At 40.4% G+C, this 19,408-nt stretch overlaps 1 protein-coding gene across 2 annotated transcripts in view; it reads left to right on the plus strand.

Moving 5' to 3' along the window:
* Positions 1 to 19,408, plus strand: part of vldlr (very low density lipoprotein receptor) — a 60,375-nt gene that overhangs the window by 37,545 nt on the left and 3,422 nt on the right. The window contains exons 11-18 of one of the 2 annotated variants that reach the window (XM_084383222.1): positions 1,419 to 1,590; positions 2,083 to 2,307; positions 2,429 to 2,547; positions 4,149 to 4,288; positions 6,747 to 6,888; positions 7,592 to 7,741; positions 13,930 to 13,989; positions 19,060 to 19,137. In XM_084383222.1, coding sequence (XP_084239348.1) covers positions 1,419 to 1,590; positions 2,083 to 2,307; positions 2,429 to 2,547; positions 4,149 to 4,288; positions 6,747 to 6,888; positions 7,592 to 7,741; positions 13,930 to 13,989; positions 19,060 to 19,137 — 1,086 coding nt within the window. The remainder of the gene's footprint in view (positions 1 to 1,418; positions 1,591 to 2,082; positions 2,308 to 2,428; positions 2,548 to 4,148; positions 4,289 to 6,746; positions 6,889 to 7,591; positions 7,742 to 13,929; positions 13,990 to 19,059; positions 19,138 to 19,408) is intronic. The other variant, XM_084383223.1, reaches the window with a different exon arrangement.

Genomic DNA, 19,408 nt, shown 5'->3' on the forward strand with positions numbered 1-19,408 from the left:
TTATAGTACAAAAACACACATTTTTGCAGTGAATCACAACACATCAGACCGAATGACGTAAAGAGGTGATGATTTTTATTTTGTGGTCATTTTGGAGGCCATAGTATAACGCAATACAACGCTGCAGCCCTGCAAACTGTGACACATTTTTTTGTTAACCCATTTATTAATGCAGGGAGAAACAAAACATTTTCCAACAAAAAACTGAATATTTAGACCTTCATAATGGCAGCATGTATCACTGGCCTGGTGTATTAGACCGCTTTAGTTTCAGTTTGGTGAACTTAGTACAACGACACCTGAAAGTATAATGCAGCTTTCTAGTCCTGGAAAGGACTAAATCACCCAAAATGTCATGCAAACGATAGGCTGTCATAGAGTAGTATTCAATGTACTGCCTGGCAGTGCACGGTTATAGAGATCATAAGCTAGCAAAGTCTGTTTTTGCAAAGTTTAAAGAAAGTTTAAATTGCGGTGGATCATATTTTCAGCTCACTACTCAGCTTTTTAAAAAATGCTGCTCTTCTGCCAAAATTCAGGATTCAGTGGAGGATTTCTTGAGCCACTTTTTCTTGGATATCCCACTGGTCTCATTGTGAGCAGAGTGACCCAATTTATGACTCTTTAAATAACACTCAAGTAACACACAAAAATGTGTTTTCAGCCTGTAGAAAATGTGAAGAACTATTCTTTAAAGGAGGCATAGGCAAAATTGTTTTATCCTTTTTAATTAATTTCGTAAAAGAATGAGGAAAATATTGAGCAATGCGGAAAAGTACAAATCATTTGTATGGTAGAAATATCCTTTTTTTCTTCAGTCTGGAGAAACACTGCGCTTGTGCACACTGAAATCAGTGTTTAACCTGAAGAGTTTAATCTTAAAAGCTTTGAACATCTATATGTGGACATGTTAATAAGTGGTAAAAATAAACCTCAAATATTAAATAAAGTACATTTCATTAAATCTCATCAGAAAGGCTCTGGAGTTGTCTTTCAGCTGGAGATGCAAATGTCATCCTCATCTGGTGATCACATGCTTTGAGGGTTTCTGCAGTATAAAGACTTTATTGTTACTTTTTGACAAAGACCATCACTGTGTCCTTCAGCCGAATGGTGTTTTTTTTTTTTTCTCAAAACGATTTATCATCAGATCCTATTAACCTTTAGTTATCTTATATATCAAGATAGTCTTCACAATCTTAATTGTCACTAATTTGGATCTTTTCCTTAGAAACACAAATTTGTGATTATTAGCAACAAAATGGTCATTAGGTTCCTCTGTTCAGACATTCTGGCTGATGTGATGGTATAGAAAAGAAAAAGCTCACACACTTCAGGTGTTTCAAAAACAGCGTCAGTCAGAGGTTCATTAGATTGTGTCCCTGTCTCTTATTTAACCAAGTCTTTTCTGTCCTTAGGTAAGGAGCCCTGCCTGATCTTCACCAACCGCCGTGACATCCGTCGTCTGGGTCTAGAGAGGAAGGAGTACACTCAGATTGTGGAGCAGCAGAGGAACACAGTGGCTCTGGATGCAGACTTTAACCAGCAGATGATCTTCTGGGCTGACCTGGGCCAAAAGGCCATTTATAGGTACTTTACAAACACCAGACACATGGAAGCACGAAAAGAGATGCAACAAAACAGATTTTCAAAGATATGTCTGATTTTACAGTCAAGCTAGATTTCCTTATTTTTTGACATCACAGAAACATGGTGGCTTCATGAAAGTACTGAAACGTACTGTACATAATTGTCAGTGTAGACACTTGTTGTTTACTTTGAAAAAATGATTAGTGTTATTTTTTAAAATGGTCTGTGGTCAGCGGCTCTACAGATGGCGAGTGAAATATCTTGACAGCTGTTGGGTGGTAAAGACATTCATTGTCCCCACAGCATGAATCCTAATGATTTCATTTTAGTCAGTTAGTGGCTCTAGGAATGGCAGTGTTGGTCAACCAGTATACATTTAAACTAACAAGGCTATGTGAGAATTACATTACTTAATGTTTTACTTATGTTTACTTTTATTAGATAATTTGAATCGTCAAATACTGGTGACATTGTCTGTTTTGTTCCTCACAGCACTGTGCTGGACAAACGGGGAGAAGTCGGCGCACACAACAAAGTGATAGACAATGTCCAGACTCCTGTGGGAATTGCTGTGGACTGGATCTATAAGAACTTGTACTGGTCTGATCTCGGCACCAAAACAATTTCTGTAGCCAACTTCAATGGAACCAAGCAGAAGGTTCTGTTCAACAGAGGACTCAAAGAACCAGCCTCCATCGCTGTGGATCCACTGTCTGGGTGGGTGCAAAGCTTGTCTTTTCATGCCAGGTGAAGGCATTTTATCTCCAGTTGAAATGTTCATTTAGAGGTCTGTTTTATAGAGGTGTGTGTGTGTGTGTGTGTGTGTGTGTGTTCTTAGGTTTCTGTACTGGTCTGACTGGGGCGAGCCGGCCAAGATTGAGAAATCTGGTATGAATGGAGTGGACAGACAGGTTTTGGTGGCGTCGGACATCCAGTGGCCTAATGGAATCACCCTAGGTAGGAACATTTTACATTTACACTTTTCTTCACAGATGATCCATCAAATTAAAAGGGAAATCCACCCAAAAATGCCTCATCTCCTGTTGAAGAGCTGCTGTTGAGGTCCTCTGCTTCTGTGTTGTTTTAAGCTCTTTGGTGTATTCTCATTCTTCTCAAATAAGAGTGAACATCAGCCAAATGAAATATTTCAGGTTTTGGTGTCAGTCTCTCTGAATCTCCCTCCTTCTGAAGAGGAAGAACCAATATCTCACTACTCATACATATATACATTTAAGTGCCCACAGATGAGGAAACATGAGCAGAATGTAATGAAGCTACAATGATTTGTGGCCAGACTCATCCAATAACTGTAAATGAATTGGCCACATTTATTCTGCATGTCTGTTGGTTCTCTGTGGGGTGATTCAGAAGGCATTCTGTAAAATGGAGGTAATCAATGAAGCAGGTTTTTTACTTAGAAATGTAATTTTATGGTGAGTGGGAGCAGACAAGCGTTTTCTGGAAAATTATGTACCCAGAATTGGGGAAGTGAATAATTCTCTAACATTTTGTTCGCACCCTGGACATGTTTATTACTGCATGTATGTGATTTCCTCCAGTGGAGTTCAGTTCTATCTCCCTTCTCCACTTTCAGCATTTCCTTCAGTTTACACACAAACGTTAGACTGGTACTGACATTTCAACTCCACACAGTGTTTGATTTTCATCTGCCACTTAAATGTTGTTTCCTGCCTCTATTTCAACTGTCACTTTAACCTCTTTTAGTGCTTATACTTGCAGTGCTATACCCTCAACTCAATCTTCAACTCCCTGGTGCTTATTTTTAATCTACCACGCATATTCTGTTCACTCTTGTGGTTTTTAATTGCCTTCTCAACTTCTTTCAGTGCTCAGCTTCATTACTCCTGTTCAGTTCAAGTTAAAACAATAAGAAAATGTAGCCATTTCTAGTTTTATTTGCATCTTGTAGCATTTTTATCTGTCAATGTCATGAGATGCATTTTAAAATGACGATGTTGGAATAAACAATGCAGCCTTGGCTTCATCCCCCTGGGTGATCAGTAAAACCTTATGTTATTAGAATAACTCCACTCTCTGAATACATTAAACATTGATAGCTTCTAACAGACCACATCATATCGTGTTCGTCTCGGTTCTCTTTGTCCAGTCTCTCTCTTCCTGTGTCTACCCTCAACACTATAAAAAAGCTATCGATTTGTTCTGGTTAATGAAATGTTGTATTGATTTTATTTTCTTTCTCCCTCTTCTTTTCTCCGTATCTTTGCCCGCTATGCCTCATCTCCTGTCTGCACTTCTTTTTTTTTTTTTTATTCTTTCATCCCTCTTTTCAAACTCACTGGTTTCATTTCCTCTTTCAACACATTTTTATTCAATGCTTAACAATCATTTTGTATCACTCCTTTCTTTTCTTGCTCACTTTGTGTAATTATTCTTTTCTGCTCTGTCATTTTTCTACTCTCCCTCTCCCCATTTACTGCCCTTTGTTGTGATACTTCTTCTGTTACTTCTTCCATCTCCCTCCCTGTCATTTTCTCGACCTCTCCTCTGTTTCTTCATACACTTTGTCCTTCCCCCAGATCTGATCAAAGGCAGGTTGTACTGGGTCGACTCGAAGCTGCACATGCTTTGTAGTGTCGACCTGAATGGAGACAACAGGAAGAAAGTCCTCCAGTCCTCAGACTACCTGGCTCATCCCTTCGCTCTCACGGTTTTTGAGGTACTGCTGTCATATCTTTTCTTTCACACACACTCTTCCTCTCCGACAATAAAGTGGGTAGACGCATAATGATTGTTCAGTTGATCATTTGACTGATTTGGTCTTGACTGATTGGAACAAGTTGGACAGAATTATTTTCGGTCTGGGTTACTCACAGTTGACAGATCATACATGTGTGGTGTTTAGGGATAGTCGAATTGTTGGTTTTCTGCTCCAGTCAGTTGTGGTCATTAAAAAATCATATTATCAACGACTGAAATCAGTCAATCTTGTTGTGCCTGTTTGACGGTCCTTGATCAAGGTTGAGCTAACAGTGTAGTCATACCTTGCCTATCCAGGCCCGGCCCCAAGCGGGCTGCGGTGACATCTTGTGACCAATGTGACCCCTGAAACAAGCGTGTTGTGAGACTAAACTCCTGTCTGTGCAGGAGACTGAGCAGCTTCTAACTGAATCTCTTTGGTTTGAAGTTTACTTTTTGTTCATGTTCACTTTCAGCTGTATCGGGAGTCATGTTGCTGCTGGTATAAAAAAATAAATTAAAAAAAAACAACATTCCCTGATTTTGATGCTTAGTAATAAAAGCTTTTAAATAACTAAATAACAGGGGACTTTTATGGGATATTATTCATAGTAGTTCACAGTAAAACAAATTAAATGTGTTTATCACCAAATTAGCAGAGCTTTCAATGATACTTGCTCTGTTGTAATGGGGTTGCATATCCCTGCCACCTTGTGCTCATACTCAAATTCAAACTGAGCCAGTATGTGTATGGAATAGCCACGATAGTCTACTTGTCATTCATCTTGTTGTCAGCAGCATCTAATCAGTTGTCTAATGTGTGCTCCTCTCTGGCTGTCGAGATCATCCATGTATGTTGGTGAAAATATGTTTGAGTAACCTTTTTTAAAGTGTGATGCCTGTTCAAGTAGACACATTGAACCAGAAAATGAGCCAAATGGCTGCACTGTGTTAAAGTGAAAGCAAATTAAGGATGCAAGAAGAGACTTTGACAGACCTTCATCTGTTAAACAACATTCAGAGTAGCTCAGAATTCATTCTAGTGAGCACACTGCTGACATGATTAGCTTAAATCAGCACTGTTCTAGTGAGGCCATTAACTCACAAAGCAGGTGGATCACAGAACTACGATGTGTATAGTCTGTCCTAAAATCAAGTACCAAAAAATCTAACCATTCTAAACCTGAAATCTTTGTATATCAGTATTGTGTCTTCGACATCTTTGAGAATCATAGCATCTTGGACATGTGGCTCTCTGGCTGTCTCTCTCACCTACACCCACTCATACAACTGCTAACTCGCTCGCACCCAGACAGATGATACATTTATTCACATGTAGGCACTGTGCTAGAGGTACAACACATGTCTGAACACTGGTGCACAATGTTAACTAAACGGCATGCTTTAACACATACACTAACACTTGTTTTTGTAGTAACAGGAAGAGTTGGTAATGATTTTACTTTTTGCTTCTTCCTTTTTCAGGCTGTCAGAAGTGTAATCCACCTTATAGCCAGCCCACAAAGTCTTTCCTTTTCACTGCTCTCATCACTTACATTCTTAGTAGATCCTCCATTGGAAAATCATCTACTGTACAGGAAGTTCTGTTTTTTGGGGGGGGTGAACATGTTAACATGAGCAGTTAAACCATCAGTGCTGGAGAGACCAAAACAAAGCGCTACCAGAAAATCCCAGATTCAAGGACGGCATGAATTCGATTGACAGGCGCTCCCTGCAAAGTGCAGCGCAAGACCACTACACAGATGGTCTTAGAACACAGATGGTTGAATTTGTGATGTAGAATCTCTCCATCCTCATTTTGCACAGCATTTATATTCACAAGGCTGTGAGGGAAAATCATCCGACTCTGTAGAAAAGAATTAAATATCTCTTATGTTTGAAAGGGTTTCGTACTTTGTGTAATTTTTAGATAAAGAGCATAGTGCTGAACGTCTGCTCAATCTCCTTGAGATATTGTTTGTAGAAATCACTTTTTTCAGATAGAAAAACAAACTGCAATGACCAGGCTGTTTAAGTTAGTGAAGAAGATGCATTTCCATTTATGTATTAACTGATGAAAAACAATTGATTATAGTGATGCAGAATAATTGTATTATTTTATATAAATATTAAAGCCATGGCCACTGAAAGCTGGCAGTTGATTATCAAAACTGCGTATCAGGATTTCAAACTGCGACACTCATTTAAGCCGAAAGTGTCAACAACCGTTGAGTTTTCTTTTTTTTTTTTTTTACTGTTTTCCGTTCTTTGTTGAGTGGCCTTTGGTTAAAGCATGATAAAGCACCTTGACTATCCTGATACAGCAGTGTGTTGTCTCGTCTGTTACTTTCCTCTCTTGTGACAGCGTCAGCATTCTAGTTATTAAATCTTTTAGTATTGAAAGAAAAATTAGCTGTATGTTTCTGTCATCTCTCTAGGATCGAGTCTTTTGGACAGACGGTGAAAATGAAGCGATCTACGGTGCAAACAAGTTCACTGGCTCTGACGTGGTGACGCTGGCCAGCAATCTAAATGACCCCCAAGACATCATAGTGTACCATGAGCTGATCCAGCTGTCGGGTAAGTACCAGCTGGGAGGGGATGGAAGGAGGGGGAATGAGCACAGAGAGTCAGGAGGAACCGGACGGACATTATTGGTTGTTGAGCTGGAAAATCATATTCATCAGAGTCCTGCAGGCTCAGCGACATCAGAGCAACCTCAAGTTCTGGGCTGATGTTGAAGACTTTTTTCTCTTTTTTTAAGTCGCTGCTTCGTTGAGTTTATAAAGGTTAATGAAGAGAGTTAATCAGAAAGTACTGTAATTACACATGATTCAGGTACAAGGAGTACTAATGATAATTATAATTTTAGCTGTAATCATGCAGTCATGATTTACACAGGTCTACCAGCCTCTGACATAAATACGTTGAGAATTATGGAAGAAGCCAATAAGCGATCCCTCTACACCATCTTTTTACTCTGACAAACCAGTCAAACCAAAGTCATCCATGTTTGGAGTTTCTCAGTTTGAGCATCGCAGATCAGATTTTCTTTTTTGGGTCAACCAACAACGAGAAGAGGTTGGTGAAGCTCATGGTTGGCCCCTTCCTGCACTGATTTTAATCACATGACTTGATGAATTTATAGGGGGGTCAGCAGCTCTAACACCAATTTCACAGTTGATCCAACATTAATGAGAATAATTGGTTGATCTTGTTTCAATGTGCAGATTTTCCATATAAGTTTGACAAATTAACCAGGACTGTTTACTCTTGTGTGCAGGTACTAACTGGTGCGCAGAGAAAGGTGAAAACGGAGGCTGTAGCTACATGTGTCTGGCTGCACCTCAAATCAATAAACACTCCCCCAAGTACACCTGTGTGTGTCCAGAGGGACAGGAGCTGGCTGCTGACGGCCTACGCTGCAGACCTGGTGAGTCAAAGCACTACAGTGGTGAAACAGATTTTGTTAGTTTCATTTTTGGAATTTCATTGACCATGTTTACTGAGCCTAAAGCACAATAATGAACACAAGATATTAATTGGCATCAACTTTGACACATTTCTATTATCATATGAATGCCATGCTTTCAACCTCTGCTTGAGCATGAGAACCCCCCCCACCCTCCATCTCAAATATATCTGCAATTTGCTATGTACAATCATTTGTGAAGCAGGAAGCTGCCATTTGATCTGCGTGCAGGCATGGCTTGCAAATTGCTTTTGTGATGATTGTAATGGGCCCAGGGCTTGTGGAGATGTCACACAGAATGGAATCCTGCATGACTGTACGGCCAATCGTTTTAGTATTGATCCTTTTTGTATACAGTCTCATGTTGATTCTGCTGCATTAGTATGAAGATCCGTCATAGCAAGCTGCACTAATTTCTCAAGTTACATCACCAAACGACAAGACTGAATCTAAATGCATGATTAAATGTGTAAAGATAGTTGGCAAAGTAACAGCAGATTTACAGAAACGGGGACAAAAGTATATTTAGAATTGATCAAACATTGCCAGGCGAATATTAATAACTTATAGAGAATTATGAGTTTATAGGAGCAAAACTGGAAATATTCAGAGAAAAGAGAAGTTTTGAAGTTGAAACTTAAAGGATCCCTGGGGTAAACATTAACACTTATCCAACTGAATGATGCTAATTTGCCTACTGATGCCTTCAGGCCACTGTGGATGGCGTCATGGGAAAACGTTGGTAATTGTATGGCTGGGAGAGTTCAAACCACACTGGTGCACAAAATGGGGTGGGTTAAACCACCGAACGAATTTTAAACCTGCAGCCGCTCATTGTGCTAATGTGCATTTCAATTACTGTACACACAAAGGCTATACTATGCATTCCTCTCTGCTTCATCTTCCCTTTACTGTGCTGCTTGTCTCAAATGTGCCTCTTTTTAAAGAAATGATTAAAAAGGAAAGGCTAAAGGGAGCTGAGCTTTCACCATGGATCCCCCAAAACACAGAATCAATTGTAAGAAACAGAATTAATTCAGTTTAATTCTTTGGATTTAACTGGCTTTGATTTGTGTCACTCCCTCCCTTCTCAGCCAGTCAAGCATGTTTCCTTGGTGTGTGTTCCCCTGCGAATCTTATCTTCTATCTGTATCCATGCCAGCCACAAACCCGGCTGTCTGTTTGTGTTAGTAGTCTGACAGCTGAACAGTAGCTGAGTCAGTTGGTGTTGTGATCCAGTTTTTCAGTGTCTCTATGGCAAGTCTCAACATCGTCCTGCTTCACATCTCAGCTGCAGTTCTGTCTCCTCCCTCTACTGTTTGAAAGTGTCTTGTCATCTCATCCTGACAGCTGAATTGTTCCAGAGATTGATTCTTCTTCCTGTCATTGCTGCTTTGTTCAGCACTGGTTCGTTTTTGCCTTTTGGGTTCAGTCCTGGTCTGAGCAGTCTTCAATCCTCTGGAGTCGGATGTGACTTCATTAGTGGCATGGCAGCTGAATTTATGAGGCAGAACAAATGCATGTGATTGAATATATCCTTCCAAAAATCACAGGAAATAATCTGCTGCAGCTTCCTCTATTCTGGGAATTATGCTTTCCACAAGAATTTGGATCCTAACTGCAGGGATTTGCTCTCTGTAGCAGTTTGGCTCGCTGTCCGTGTTCCAGTTCACCCCAATGTTGTTGGATGAGGTTGAGGTTAGGACTGTGCAGGTTATGCTTCGACACCAAATTAGAAAACTATTTCTTTATGCACCTGGTTTTGTTTACAGTGACATTGCTGTGTTGAAATAGGAAAGGGCCCTCCCCAAGATTATCACAAAGTTTGAAGCACATTAAAATTGAATTAAATGCTGGAATCAAGATTTCCTGTCAGTGAAAAGAAAGGGCTGAGGCCAAACCATGAAAAACAGCCCAAGACCAAAACTACAACAAACTGTGAGGACCGAGGTAAACAAAGTGTGCATTGACTTAATTTGACATCTTTGGCAGCCAAAGAAAGTATTTTAATTTCATCCTTAATTAACTAGTTAGCTAAATTAGTTAGTTTCCACTTGGTTAGTGATTCTATGGGACCATAGTCACTTGATATTATATAAATCTTTGCCGTCCGCATAATTATGGTCAAATATATTAAGTCTACATAATAATAATAATAATAATAATAAAGGTACTGTAGTGGGAGCATGTTGACATTAAACAGAAGAGACTTAAGAATGGACCCTTGGGGAACTCCTCGTCATATTTGTTCTATAACCTAAAAGGAACTCAAGCTTGCCAGTTATAATTCATAAGATTCATTTGTATCTGCTGAAATGTTTTTTATTCCACTTGCTTATCGTATGTAGTTGAAAACAAGGACAGGACTGTAGTGTTTTGGTCAAAAGTGACAAAGTCTTGGTTTGATCATATTACTTCAAATGTTCAAAGGCTTGCATTTAAGGCTTTTTAATAATGAGACTCAAACCTGCCCCCTGACCAATCAGTGTCTTTCCTTTGCTGTGAATGTTGCTGTAAATGCTTTCCTCTCTCTCTCTGAACTACTCTGCTCCAGTTGTTTTTGTCTCGGACTGTCCAGCTCCTTTCTGCGCTCCCACACATTAGCCTTTTCATACTGAAGCAGTGCAGATAGGAACCTGACAGCTGAATTCAGTGCACATACACTCCTAATTGGACTCAAACTGTAGACCGAGACACTGGTGTACACAAAGTACTGGTACATCTCCCTGACAACTCTCTGCACCACCGTCCTCCTGCCCTCCTCAATGAAAGTCTGCTTCGTTGGCCTGTTCAGTTTTCTTAAGGGCTTTACTTCCTTACAATCCACTGTTTATAAGTGAGAACTAGGAGGCTGTTGAGTTTTTTGACAGTTTTTGCAGCCTACTCTTTTGTGATATCATCTTATGCAGTAAGACTCCGTGTATAGTACATTAGTTGAATTTTTGTCTGTCTCTCTGCTGCTACTCTACTTCCACACAATGATGCCACAGATTGTCAAAAACTGCCATTGGATCATTACTTGGTATCAGGAAATGCCCAAAACCCAGGCATCGGTATCAAAGTGAAAAGCATAGAAATTTGGTATAAAAAAAGTTAATCTTGTCACACTGTCAGTTCTGCACTCAAATACATTTTCCCAAATATTAAATCCTAATGTGATTTTAGACAAGTTTTGTGATGCAGAAGCTGTAGTAACCAATGTTTTACTGGGAAAAAAAAAGAACACCTTGTTGACCTGAATAAGTAAAGCTGCACTAGTTTGACCTGATTTATCCAAATCAAATTATCACAAGAGGTGGCACACTGTTCAACAAGCACCTCGACTGAAGCATTCTGAAGCCTTTTAACTTATAACTGCATTGATTTCGGTATCACACCAGACCTATTTTCTGTATGGAAAAATTCAGTCTCTGCACCAGTAAAAATGTGCCAGCTCAGTAGCAGGTTTTACAGCCTGCCCGGTCTACAGAATGCGTAATGGCCTTCATATAGTGAACGTCCCTGCAGCCTGACTCACCACCTCATGGGCTGTTTGTGAACCGGGAGCTGCCTCCAGGCTCTTTACAGCTGCTGTGATGACTGAATGTACCACCCAGACTGCCAAGAAGTGTGCGTGTGTGTGTGTGTGTGAGGTGTCTTATTTTTTTTCCCTTCTCTGCACAATTTTATGCTGCTTGTGATTGTCTGTATTCCTGCAGTGTGTGTGTGTGTGTTTGCATAGATTCTGCTCAAAAACACCCTGGTCCTACAAACTGTCCCCCCCCCCTCCAAGTGTGTCCTCTGTGTGTATCTGAGAGAGTATGTGTGCGTGTTCCTACAACTGTGTTTACACGGCTGTCTGTGTGTCTGGTACTATTTAAAAGTGCGAATAGTGTGGGAGGGGTTAAAGAGAGGTGGCTGTCACTTGCTGAATGCTCCTCCACCTTCCTCTAGTTGGGCTGCAGCCAAAGGCCTGCTTGCTCTTTACTAAACCTCCAGCTAACATATTTATCCCATTTTAGAGCCATAGCAGCTGAAACGAATAGGAACTGTAGAGCATTGTGTGGTTCCAGCTTTGACCGGCTCTAATCTTGTTAGCGAAAGAAAGTAATAAGCAATGCTCTGTACTTCAGGGTTGAACCTGCAAACTACCACTGTGGGATTCATATAACAGCCGTTAGAGGCGACTGGGGAGTGTTTTCCTTCAGGCTGAACAATCTCAGGCTGAAATACAGGATGTTTCAGGGATTTTCTGACACTGTTGGGACTCCACAGTTTCGCAGTTTGTTTCCTAAGATATCTGTCATCATTAGTCCGACCTGTCTAGAAAACAGTCAGTTTTAGAGTCTATGTTTTACAGTTAGGGTTGGGCTTTGTCAATATTTTCTCAAAGGTCAGTTTTGAGGTAAATGCTAATCAAATGCAAATCCTTTCCCATCCCTGTTTGTATTTCTTCAGATTTAACTTTCAGCAGTCTTAAATGTGCCCTGTGAAGTTTGTATGTTTCCGTGCAGGTGATAGTCGTGGCCTCACACATTATGTTTTCGACTTCTCCATTCTTGTTATTGCGAAAACTCAGGAACGCCTTTAGGGAATTGCTTTAAATCCAGACTTGAGGACGAAATTCATACACCAATGTCTTTGTAATCTCAATGAATCTCAATAAATTGTGTTATAAATTCTGGTAACAGCGCACACCATCGGACAGCGTCTCCTCATGGGCATGCATGCATGATGTTACGCCTCATACATATGAATTGACAGAAGTAGGTTGCGGGAAGACAGAAAAAACAGATCTTCAAAAGTTCAAACCATGCCCACCTTCTCAGGGCACACCTGGCTAAACAATATGTGCAATGAGCACGATTAATATGTTATCTGTTTTCAGATCAGCCAATGATCTGCTGTTACGAAGGCAGTTACAGGCGCTGCTAGACAATGACAAGCACATTGAGCACTCTTGAATAAATGTAGGATTTTTATTTGATTTGATTTTTTTTTTTTTTATTTGGAAGACATGCACCCTCAAACCCTAAGGTATTCAGTTTACAGTAAAAAAAAAAGCAGGAAATGTTCCAGTTTCAGTTAAAGGGGAGCTCCATTGATTTACACATCAAAGTGTATTTACATGTGTTAGAGTACTACTACATATGTGAAAAAAGATGACTGAAGTCTTTAGTTTAGTGTCTCCAGAGCCGAGCTGTGTGATGAAACGCTTGTCACTTGAGCTAACCAGACCTCTGTAGCTCGCTCCTTATCTCTGCTTGAGGCTACATTAGCTGCTTCTATCTTCAAACACCTGAATCTCTAATGTAGGCACCAGGTTTTGACATGAATAAAAAATGTGTGGAATAGCAGTGATCTCTCTGGTTTTGTTGTCCATTATCAGTCCAACAGTACCATAGCAGTGCCAGATCCGTGGAGTTCTGTTAATTTTTGCCGTTTTGTTTGATAAATGACTAAAATGATTAATTGATGAGTAAAATTGTCTTAATTTTCTGTCAATCACCAACAAATTCATCAATCAGGACAGTCACGTGTTGTCTGCTGTAGATAAACTGCTTTATTATCTGTTTGACGCTGCTTAATGTTTTTCAGTCAGCATGATATGCATTCATTTCTAACTCCTACACAGCCGACCTAACAGCCCCCTGACTGCTAATCAAGGCTGTATTGATGAGCCTGTAAGGATTTTGTCACTGCAGCTGTCTGTCCTGACTACACAGATGCTGAAAGGGACTTCCAGATCAATGCAGTCTACTGTGCAGAATGTATCTTAAAACCCATTAAATTTCTCCTTGAATGTCGTCCCCTCACTTTCCCTGCTTCTGTGTGCATCTTGCTTGAATGTAAACTGTCCTATCAAAGCAGGAAGACTGTAACAATTGTCTTCATGCAAAGATGTAATGCTGCTGCAGTTTCCATACACTGTAGATGGTGTCATGATTGATTGTTTGCTGATGTCGTGGCTTCTTTATCATTGAAAAAGTAGATCCCGCTTTCATCTATCGTGCGTTTATTTACTAGTTTAGTCTCCTGAGGTCTGGTCTATTTTCAAAAAAGGCCTACATGCATGTGTGCCGTTTAAAAATAGGACAACTTCTGCAGCCTGATTCTTTATTTTCAGTTTCTGTTGCCAATTACATGACTCTCAGCTCTCTCTGTGACAGACCCTACTGCCAAAGGTCCCTCAAAGGATGATGGGAAAGCTCTTATACATCCACCCTCAGGTAAAGCCATCAGCTGTCGCCTGCTCTACTGCCTGTCTCTGGGATGGTGGCTCGCTTTAAAGCATGCTGGGCTTTGTTCAAAAATTGAAGAGCAGTGATTGTTCTCCTCCCATACCATGGATTCAGGAGGTGTTTCCACTTTAATTGTAAAACTGGGGAATGCTTGTCTCTTGTTTTTGGCTGTGATCACATTTGCAGTTTAGTTGACTGTTTCTTTGGCCCTTGAATCTGCCTATGTGTTAATCTCCTGCCAAAAAAGAAATGTTGAAATCTCATCTGGCGTACTAGGTGCTGTATGGACATTTTAACCATCCTATGTAGAATGTCTCTTCCTTTCTAGCTGTATATGTAATCTTGGCTTCTGTCTGTGCTTTGGTGTTTCTTGTTGAGATAAGAAACATATTCAGATGTGTTTCAGGTGACTGATTTAATTCTGTTTATACCTAATTTTTAACACATGGTCAAGTAGCCTGAGGTATCCAAGCGGTAACTCATCTCCATCCCAGCTGTCATCTGATCTGCACACCAACTTCAAGACAGAATGAGTTGGATTTTTCTAAACAATATATAGACAAAAGTAATCCCTCTCAATTGGCACTTATGACCCACAAGAAGGTGTGGCAGTGTCTCTATCTTTGAGACCCTGTGCACTGCCTGTATTTTCTTATTTTGCTGTGTTCTGGATGTTGCTGGGCTTCTACCTCTGGGTAGTGAGTGTACGCCCCCAGAACAGTCCCTCTGTCTTTAAAAAAAAAAAAAAATCAATACTCCGTCAGATGACGGATGATACAATTACATACTCATCTGCTCTGTGCAGCAGCAGCACCAGCTGCAGAGTCTCAGCACACTGTAGCAGGAATCACATCATTTATACCGTGATTAGAGTAAGGAGACCAACAAGACGATGGCAGATGATTTGTTGTGAAAGCAAAAGCAATAATTTAGCAGTATTTCAGATTTAAAACTAATGATAAGTTATAAGTTTTTAGGGTAAAGGAGTTTGTTACCTCACTGTTGGAGGTGTGCAGCCCACCTGCAGATCTTCTGCTCATTCTGCCTCTTATTACCTCAGATTAAATCAATGTTTCTGCACATAATATCTTCAGCATCAATTTTGACTTTGGTTCAACATTTGAAAACCTGTGTCCTGCTACTGGTGCGCCGTTTTGATTTCCATTCACGGATTATGCTTTCTACACGTTTCTCATTAATATCAGTTAATTCCTAATCTACTCATAGATCAAATGAACATAGGCCTTGTGCTGTGATCATCAGTGTAGCTCTGAAGAATTTCTCATAGCTGAGAAATTCTTTATCCAGAGTCATGAATCCAGGGTACTTCAGCTTTAGGTTCTCTGTAGCTATTTCACACCTGTTGTGCCACCGATGTCAGACCAGAATCTAATCAGGGAGTCTGCCACAAGTTTTCTTGTTGCGGGTCAATAGTAGGGATACACCAACTATATTTCATTGTTTTTGTTGTTGTGGTTTTACTCTTCTTTTTTGTCGTTTTATTGTATTTATTGATCTATTTCCTCTTTTTGGGGCTTGATGGTTTCTTTATTGTTAATACTAGATTACTGTTTGTTTCATCTAGCCTGTATGAATGTTAATTTAGGGCACTGCTGTAGAAGAGCTTAATACACTACAATGGTTGAGGAGTTATCAGCCTTACATCGGTATTGGCTGGTATGCACCTTGTTGACTGGCATCGGCCTACTGCAAAATAAGATGGCGTGTTGTAAGGTATGTGAAAGGCCATTTCTCACCAAATGAGACTGCCAGGAAGTCACCTTGTCTGAGGATGCTAAGCCCTTTTCAGAGAATGTGTGTTTCAACCCTGCGTACGGGAGCACTCAGTAGAGCTGAAGGTGATAAAGATGCAAACCCCCAGTGCTCTCTGTGCTGATCTAGGCTGCAAAACAGAGTCACCTCAAACCTTTCATTAACAGTCAAAACTTACTTTACTTACTTACTTTTTTGCTATTGCAACCACATTTGGCGGACATGTGTAGAGTGACCAGAACTTATTTGGTGCCATTAGGTCCAGTAGGTGTAGGTGGTGCTGTCACATTATCAACAGCAAGTGTAAATAGCCGAAATGCTCCTGCTGGGAACGTGTCATTTTGTTCCCTTATAATGTGCAAAGGCGCATAACAAAACATGAACCCTAGAAGGTTGTCTTCAGGTGAGTTGAGTACACGTTGCCATCAGGGTCAAGTCCCAGGATGATCACGTCTGTGCTTACTCTTCAAGCTTTACAAGCTTTATTCTTCTTGATTTTGTTCCTGATATTTGCTTTAGTTTGGGCGTAACCTATGTGTGTGTGTGTACTTTGTGTCCGTCTTGGGTCAGATTTCTGGCTCGACTTCAGCTTGACTTCAGTTTTGGCTGCATTGCTCAGTCTTGTAAACATCTCACACTCACAAGGTTTAAAATGAGATTTGCAAACCTGCGCTAGAATAAAGTGTTGCTCACTAACGTCCTAATCCTCTGAAAAATGCAGCTGGTGAATGAGTTTGACGAAGAAAACGGGGAACCTAATGAACACCACCAGGAGCACTGACAGTTTGCTGATGAGTTGCTGTCTGTCTCTAATTGTAGCACTTCTTCTCATGACTTTTATTCAGTTAGTTTGACCCTTGATTTTTTTATTGAAGCCATAATGTTGGTAATAAAGACAGTCCACTCAGTCCCCTCACTTCCCCTGGTAGACATGTGATGCCGTTATTTGGATGCATCTACACAGTGTGAACATTTGATACGTTCAGCTCCTCTGTTACTGTAGATCAGCTGATGACCAATATTATATGGATTCTAACTCTGCACTGGCAGATGTTTGTCTGCAGCACAGCCCAGGAGCAGCACCTTGTGGCAGAAACAAGGAAGTGTTCCAAAACAACCAAGTCACCAAAACCATTCAGAATTGGTCCCACGTGTAGTTAAGAGTTACATTTCAAATGTTTGTAGGACAAGTCAGATATCAGAGAAGTTGAAGCCAATTCTCAAGGATCTGTTCCAAGAAGCAGATGGAAGCAAAAAGATGTGAAACATGAAACCTCTACCCCCTCTGTTCATCTAGCACATGGTTCAATCTCTCCAAAACTCACTGCTCCTCGTCATGTCCAGATCACGTCAGCTGAGGGATAAACAGGAGTGTGAGCAGGTTTTTTGGAAGTGAAGGAAGTGGATTGAGACGGTGGAAGAGCCCTTAAGTCGTTTTTTTGGAACGGGTCCGGTTCCATCCGTTCATTATCCCTGTTTAACCACAGCAAGAATTAATCTCCACCTATGATGACCCACGCTTGATGGGACAAACTCATCACATACACACACTTGGATTAAGGCAGACTTGTCGGATGTGAAGGGCTAAGTTCTATATAAAGGAAAGACTCGCAGGCAGCCTGCTGCATATCTGCATTTTAAAAATAACTTTGTGGGGTACATTGAACAACAGAAATAAAAGAACAGATTCTGCTTGTTTTCACACTGACAACAAAAAATTTAACTAAATGAAATTAACCCAACTCCCACTGCCCCCAAATCCCAACAGTCTTTCAATGATAAATATGTTATATGGAAAATACAAACATTTCACAGCAGGCGCCTTTACTCCAAATACTTTTAATGCATCCACTTTGTCCAGTCAGTTCTAGGGGTGAGTTTCTCTAGGCACCATCCAATTCCGATTCAGACGGAAATGTATTGAACCAGACAGATGACTACATTATTGTGGAAGGAGAATTCATGGTCTATTTTAGTTTTAATAAGTTTTATTGTTTACGTTGTTGGAGTTTGGCTGGTAAACTGCTTTTTGTCTTCATTTTCTTATGCATGTTGATGACATCACCAAATTACTTAGCAGCACAGCAGACTGACGGGGCTTGAGTAAACAAACCCTGTCTGTTTTTTTTTTTTTTTTTGTCTTTTTGTCCTGAAGCCTCTGACGCTGCTTTCAGCCAAGCTGTTTGCCAGTCATGTCACTCACTCGCCGCTGACACAAACGGCCTGCTGCATTAACACCCTGAGACTGGATTATGTTAAGGGGAAAAAATCCACTTCTTTACAAAGTGCTGAAAACAAAGGTTAACATTTATCTTTAGAAAGACTTCTAAAGAAAGCAGCTGAAGTTTGACTGACTCTTTGCTGGCTGATAATTTTGGCAGTTAGCAATGTTGCCTCACAACAAGAAGGTCCACTTTGTGTGGTGTTTGCGTCTCCTTCCCTGTATTTGTGCAGGTTTCCTGCCAGTGTCCTTGATCACGGCACTGGCCTGGAGCTGTAGTTACTACCCACTACATGCAAAGAAAATGTTTCACCATGTTGTATTTCATTTAATTTGTATTTGACAAAGAATAATCTCACTGTGCTAATTGCTTTTATATTTGAGTGTGACCTTTTTCATACCAAAATTTTTTCCTAGAAGGAAACAATTCAGTGTTTGTACCGACAACCTTTTCCTTTTTTTTTCAAATCTTTTCACCAATAAATTTGTCTTTTTTGTAGCAAAACATTTCTGAGCATTGATGCTCTGCAAATGCATAATAGCAGAAAGGGTCAGTACAGCAGATTTTGACAATTTGATTTCCAATAAAACATTAGCCATCCATTTCAGCTTTAAGGGTGACAGACTGGTTCTTTGACTGCTGGAGACTCCATAACACAGAAGCATTTAGAAAGTGTCAAGCCATCTCCCATGTTTAGTGGCAACTTTTACATCATCATGAACAGGTGGCAATGTCGGGAGCTGTCTGCATCTGGTTTCCATTGTGCCGACGTGCACTGTGACTCATGTTCAACCCATCAGATTACATAGAAGTTTGCTTGTAGAAGATCACGACACAACTCTGCTCCATTCCCAGGCTTTCATGCCTTTTCGGTGCATTGAAAGGCCTGTAACAGCACAAAATGTTAGTTTAATATCTGGTCAAACTTTCTTCCTCTTTAGCATGTTGAAGTAAGTGTCCTCTCTCAAACTGAACAAGGACGTGTCTTGAGAAAGACATCGGTTCTTTGTTGTTTTAAGCGTGTGGGTTCAGAGTGTTGACGTGCTGGTCTGTTTTCTTTCAGAAGCCAACGTGAGCACGTCGATCCAGGTGAACTCCACAGCCAGAGGGTCTGCTGCTGCCTGGGCCATACTGCCAGTCTGTGAGTGCAAATCATTCATATGCACACACTCAAGTCTTAGTCACACACACATAAGGAGTCTAATGGATGTATAGACATGGCTTGATGATCTCTTATAATATATTAGTCGATTATGTCTTTATCACACTAAATACTAATTTGTGCCTTTGTATTAAGTTGGAGCGGGTATTCTTGCCAAAATCTTCCTTTTCACTCAGGCTCCTCAAGATATTTTCTATGGTTTTTAGTATGTGTGTCTTACAAACACAGATACTTGTGGTCATGGTAATAT

The sequence above is a fragment of the Pagrus pagrus genome (genome assembly GCF_965226575.1).
Source record: "Pagrus pagrus genome assembly, chromosome: 19".
Taxonomy (NCBI): domain Eukaryota; kingdom Metazoa; phylum Chordata; class Actinopteri; order Spariformes; family Sparidae; genus Pagrus; species Pagrus pagrus.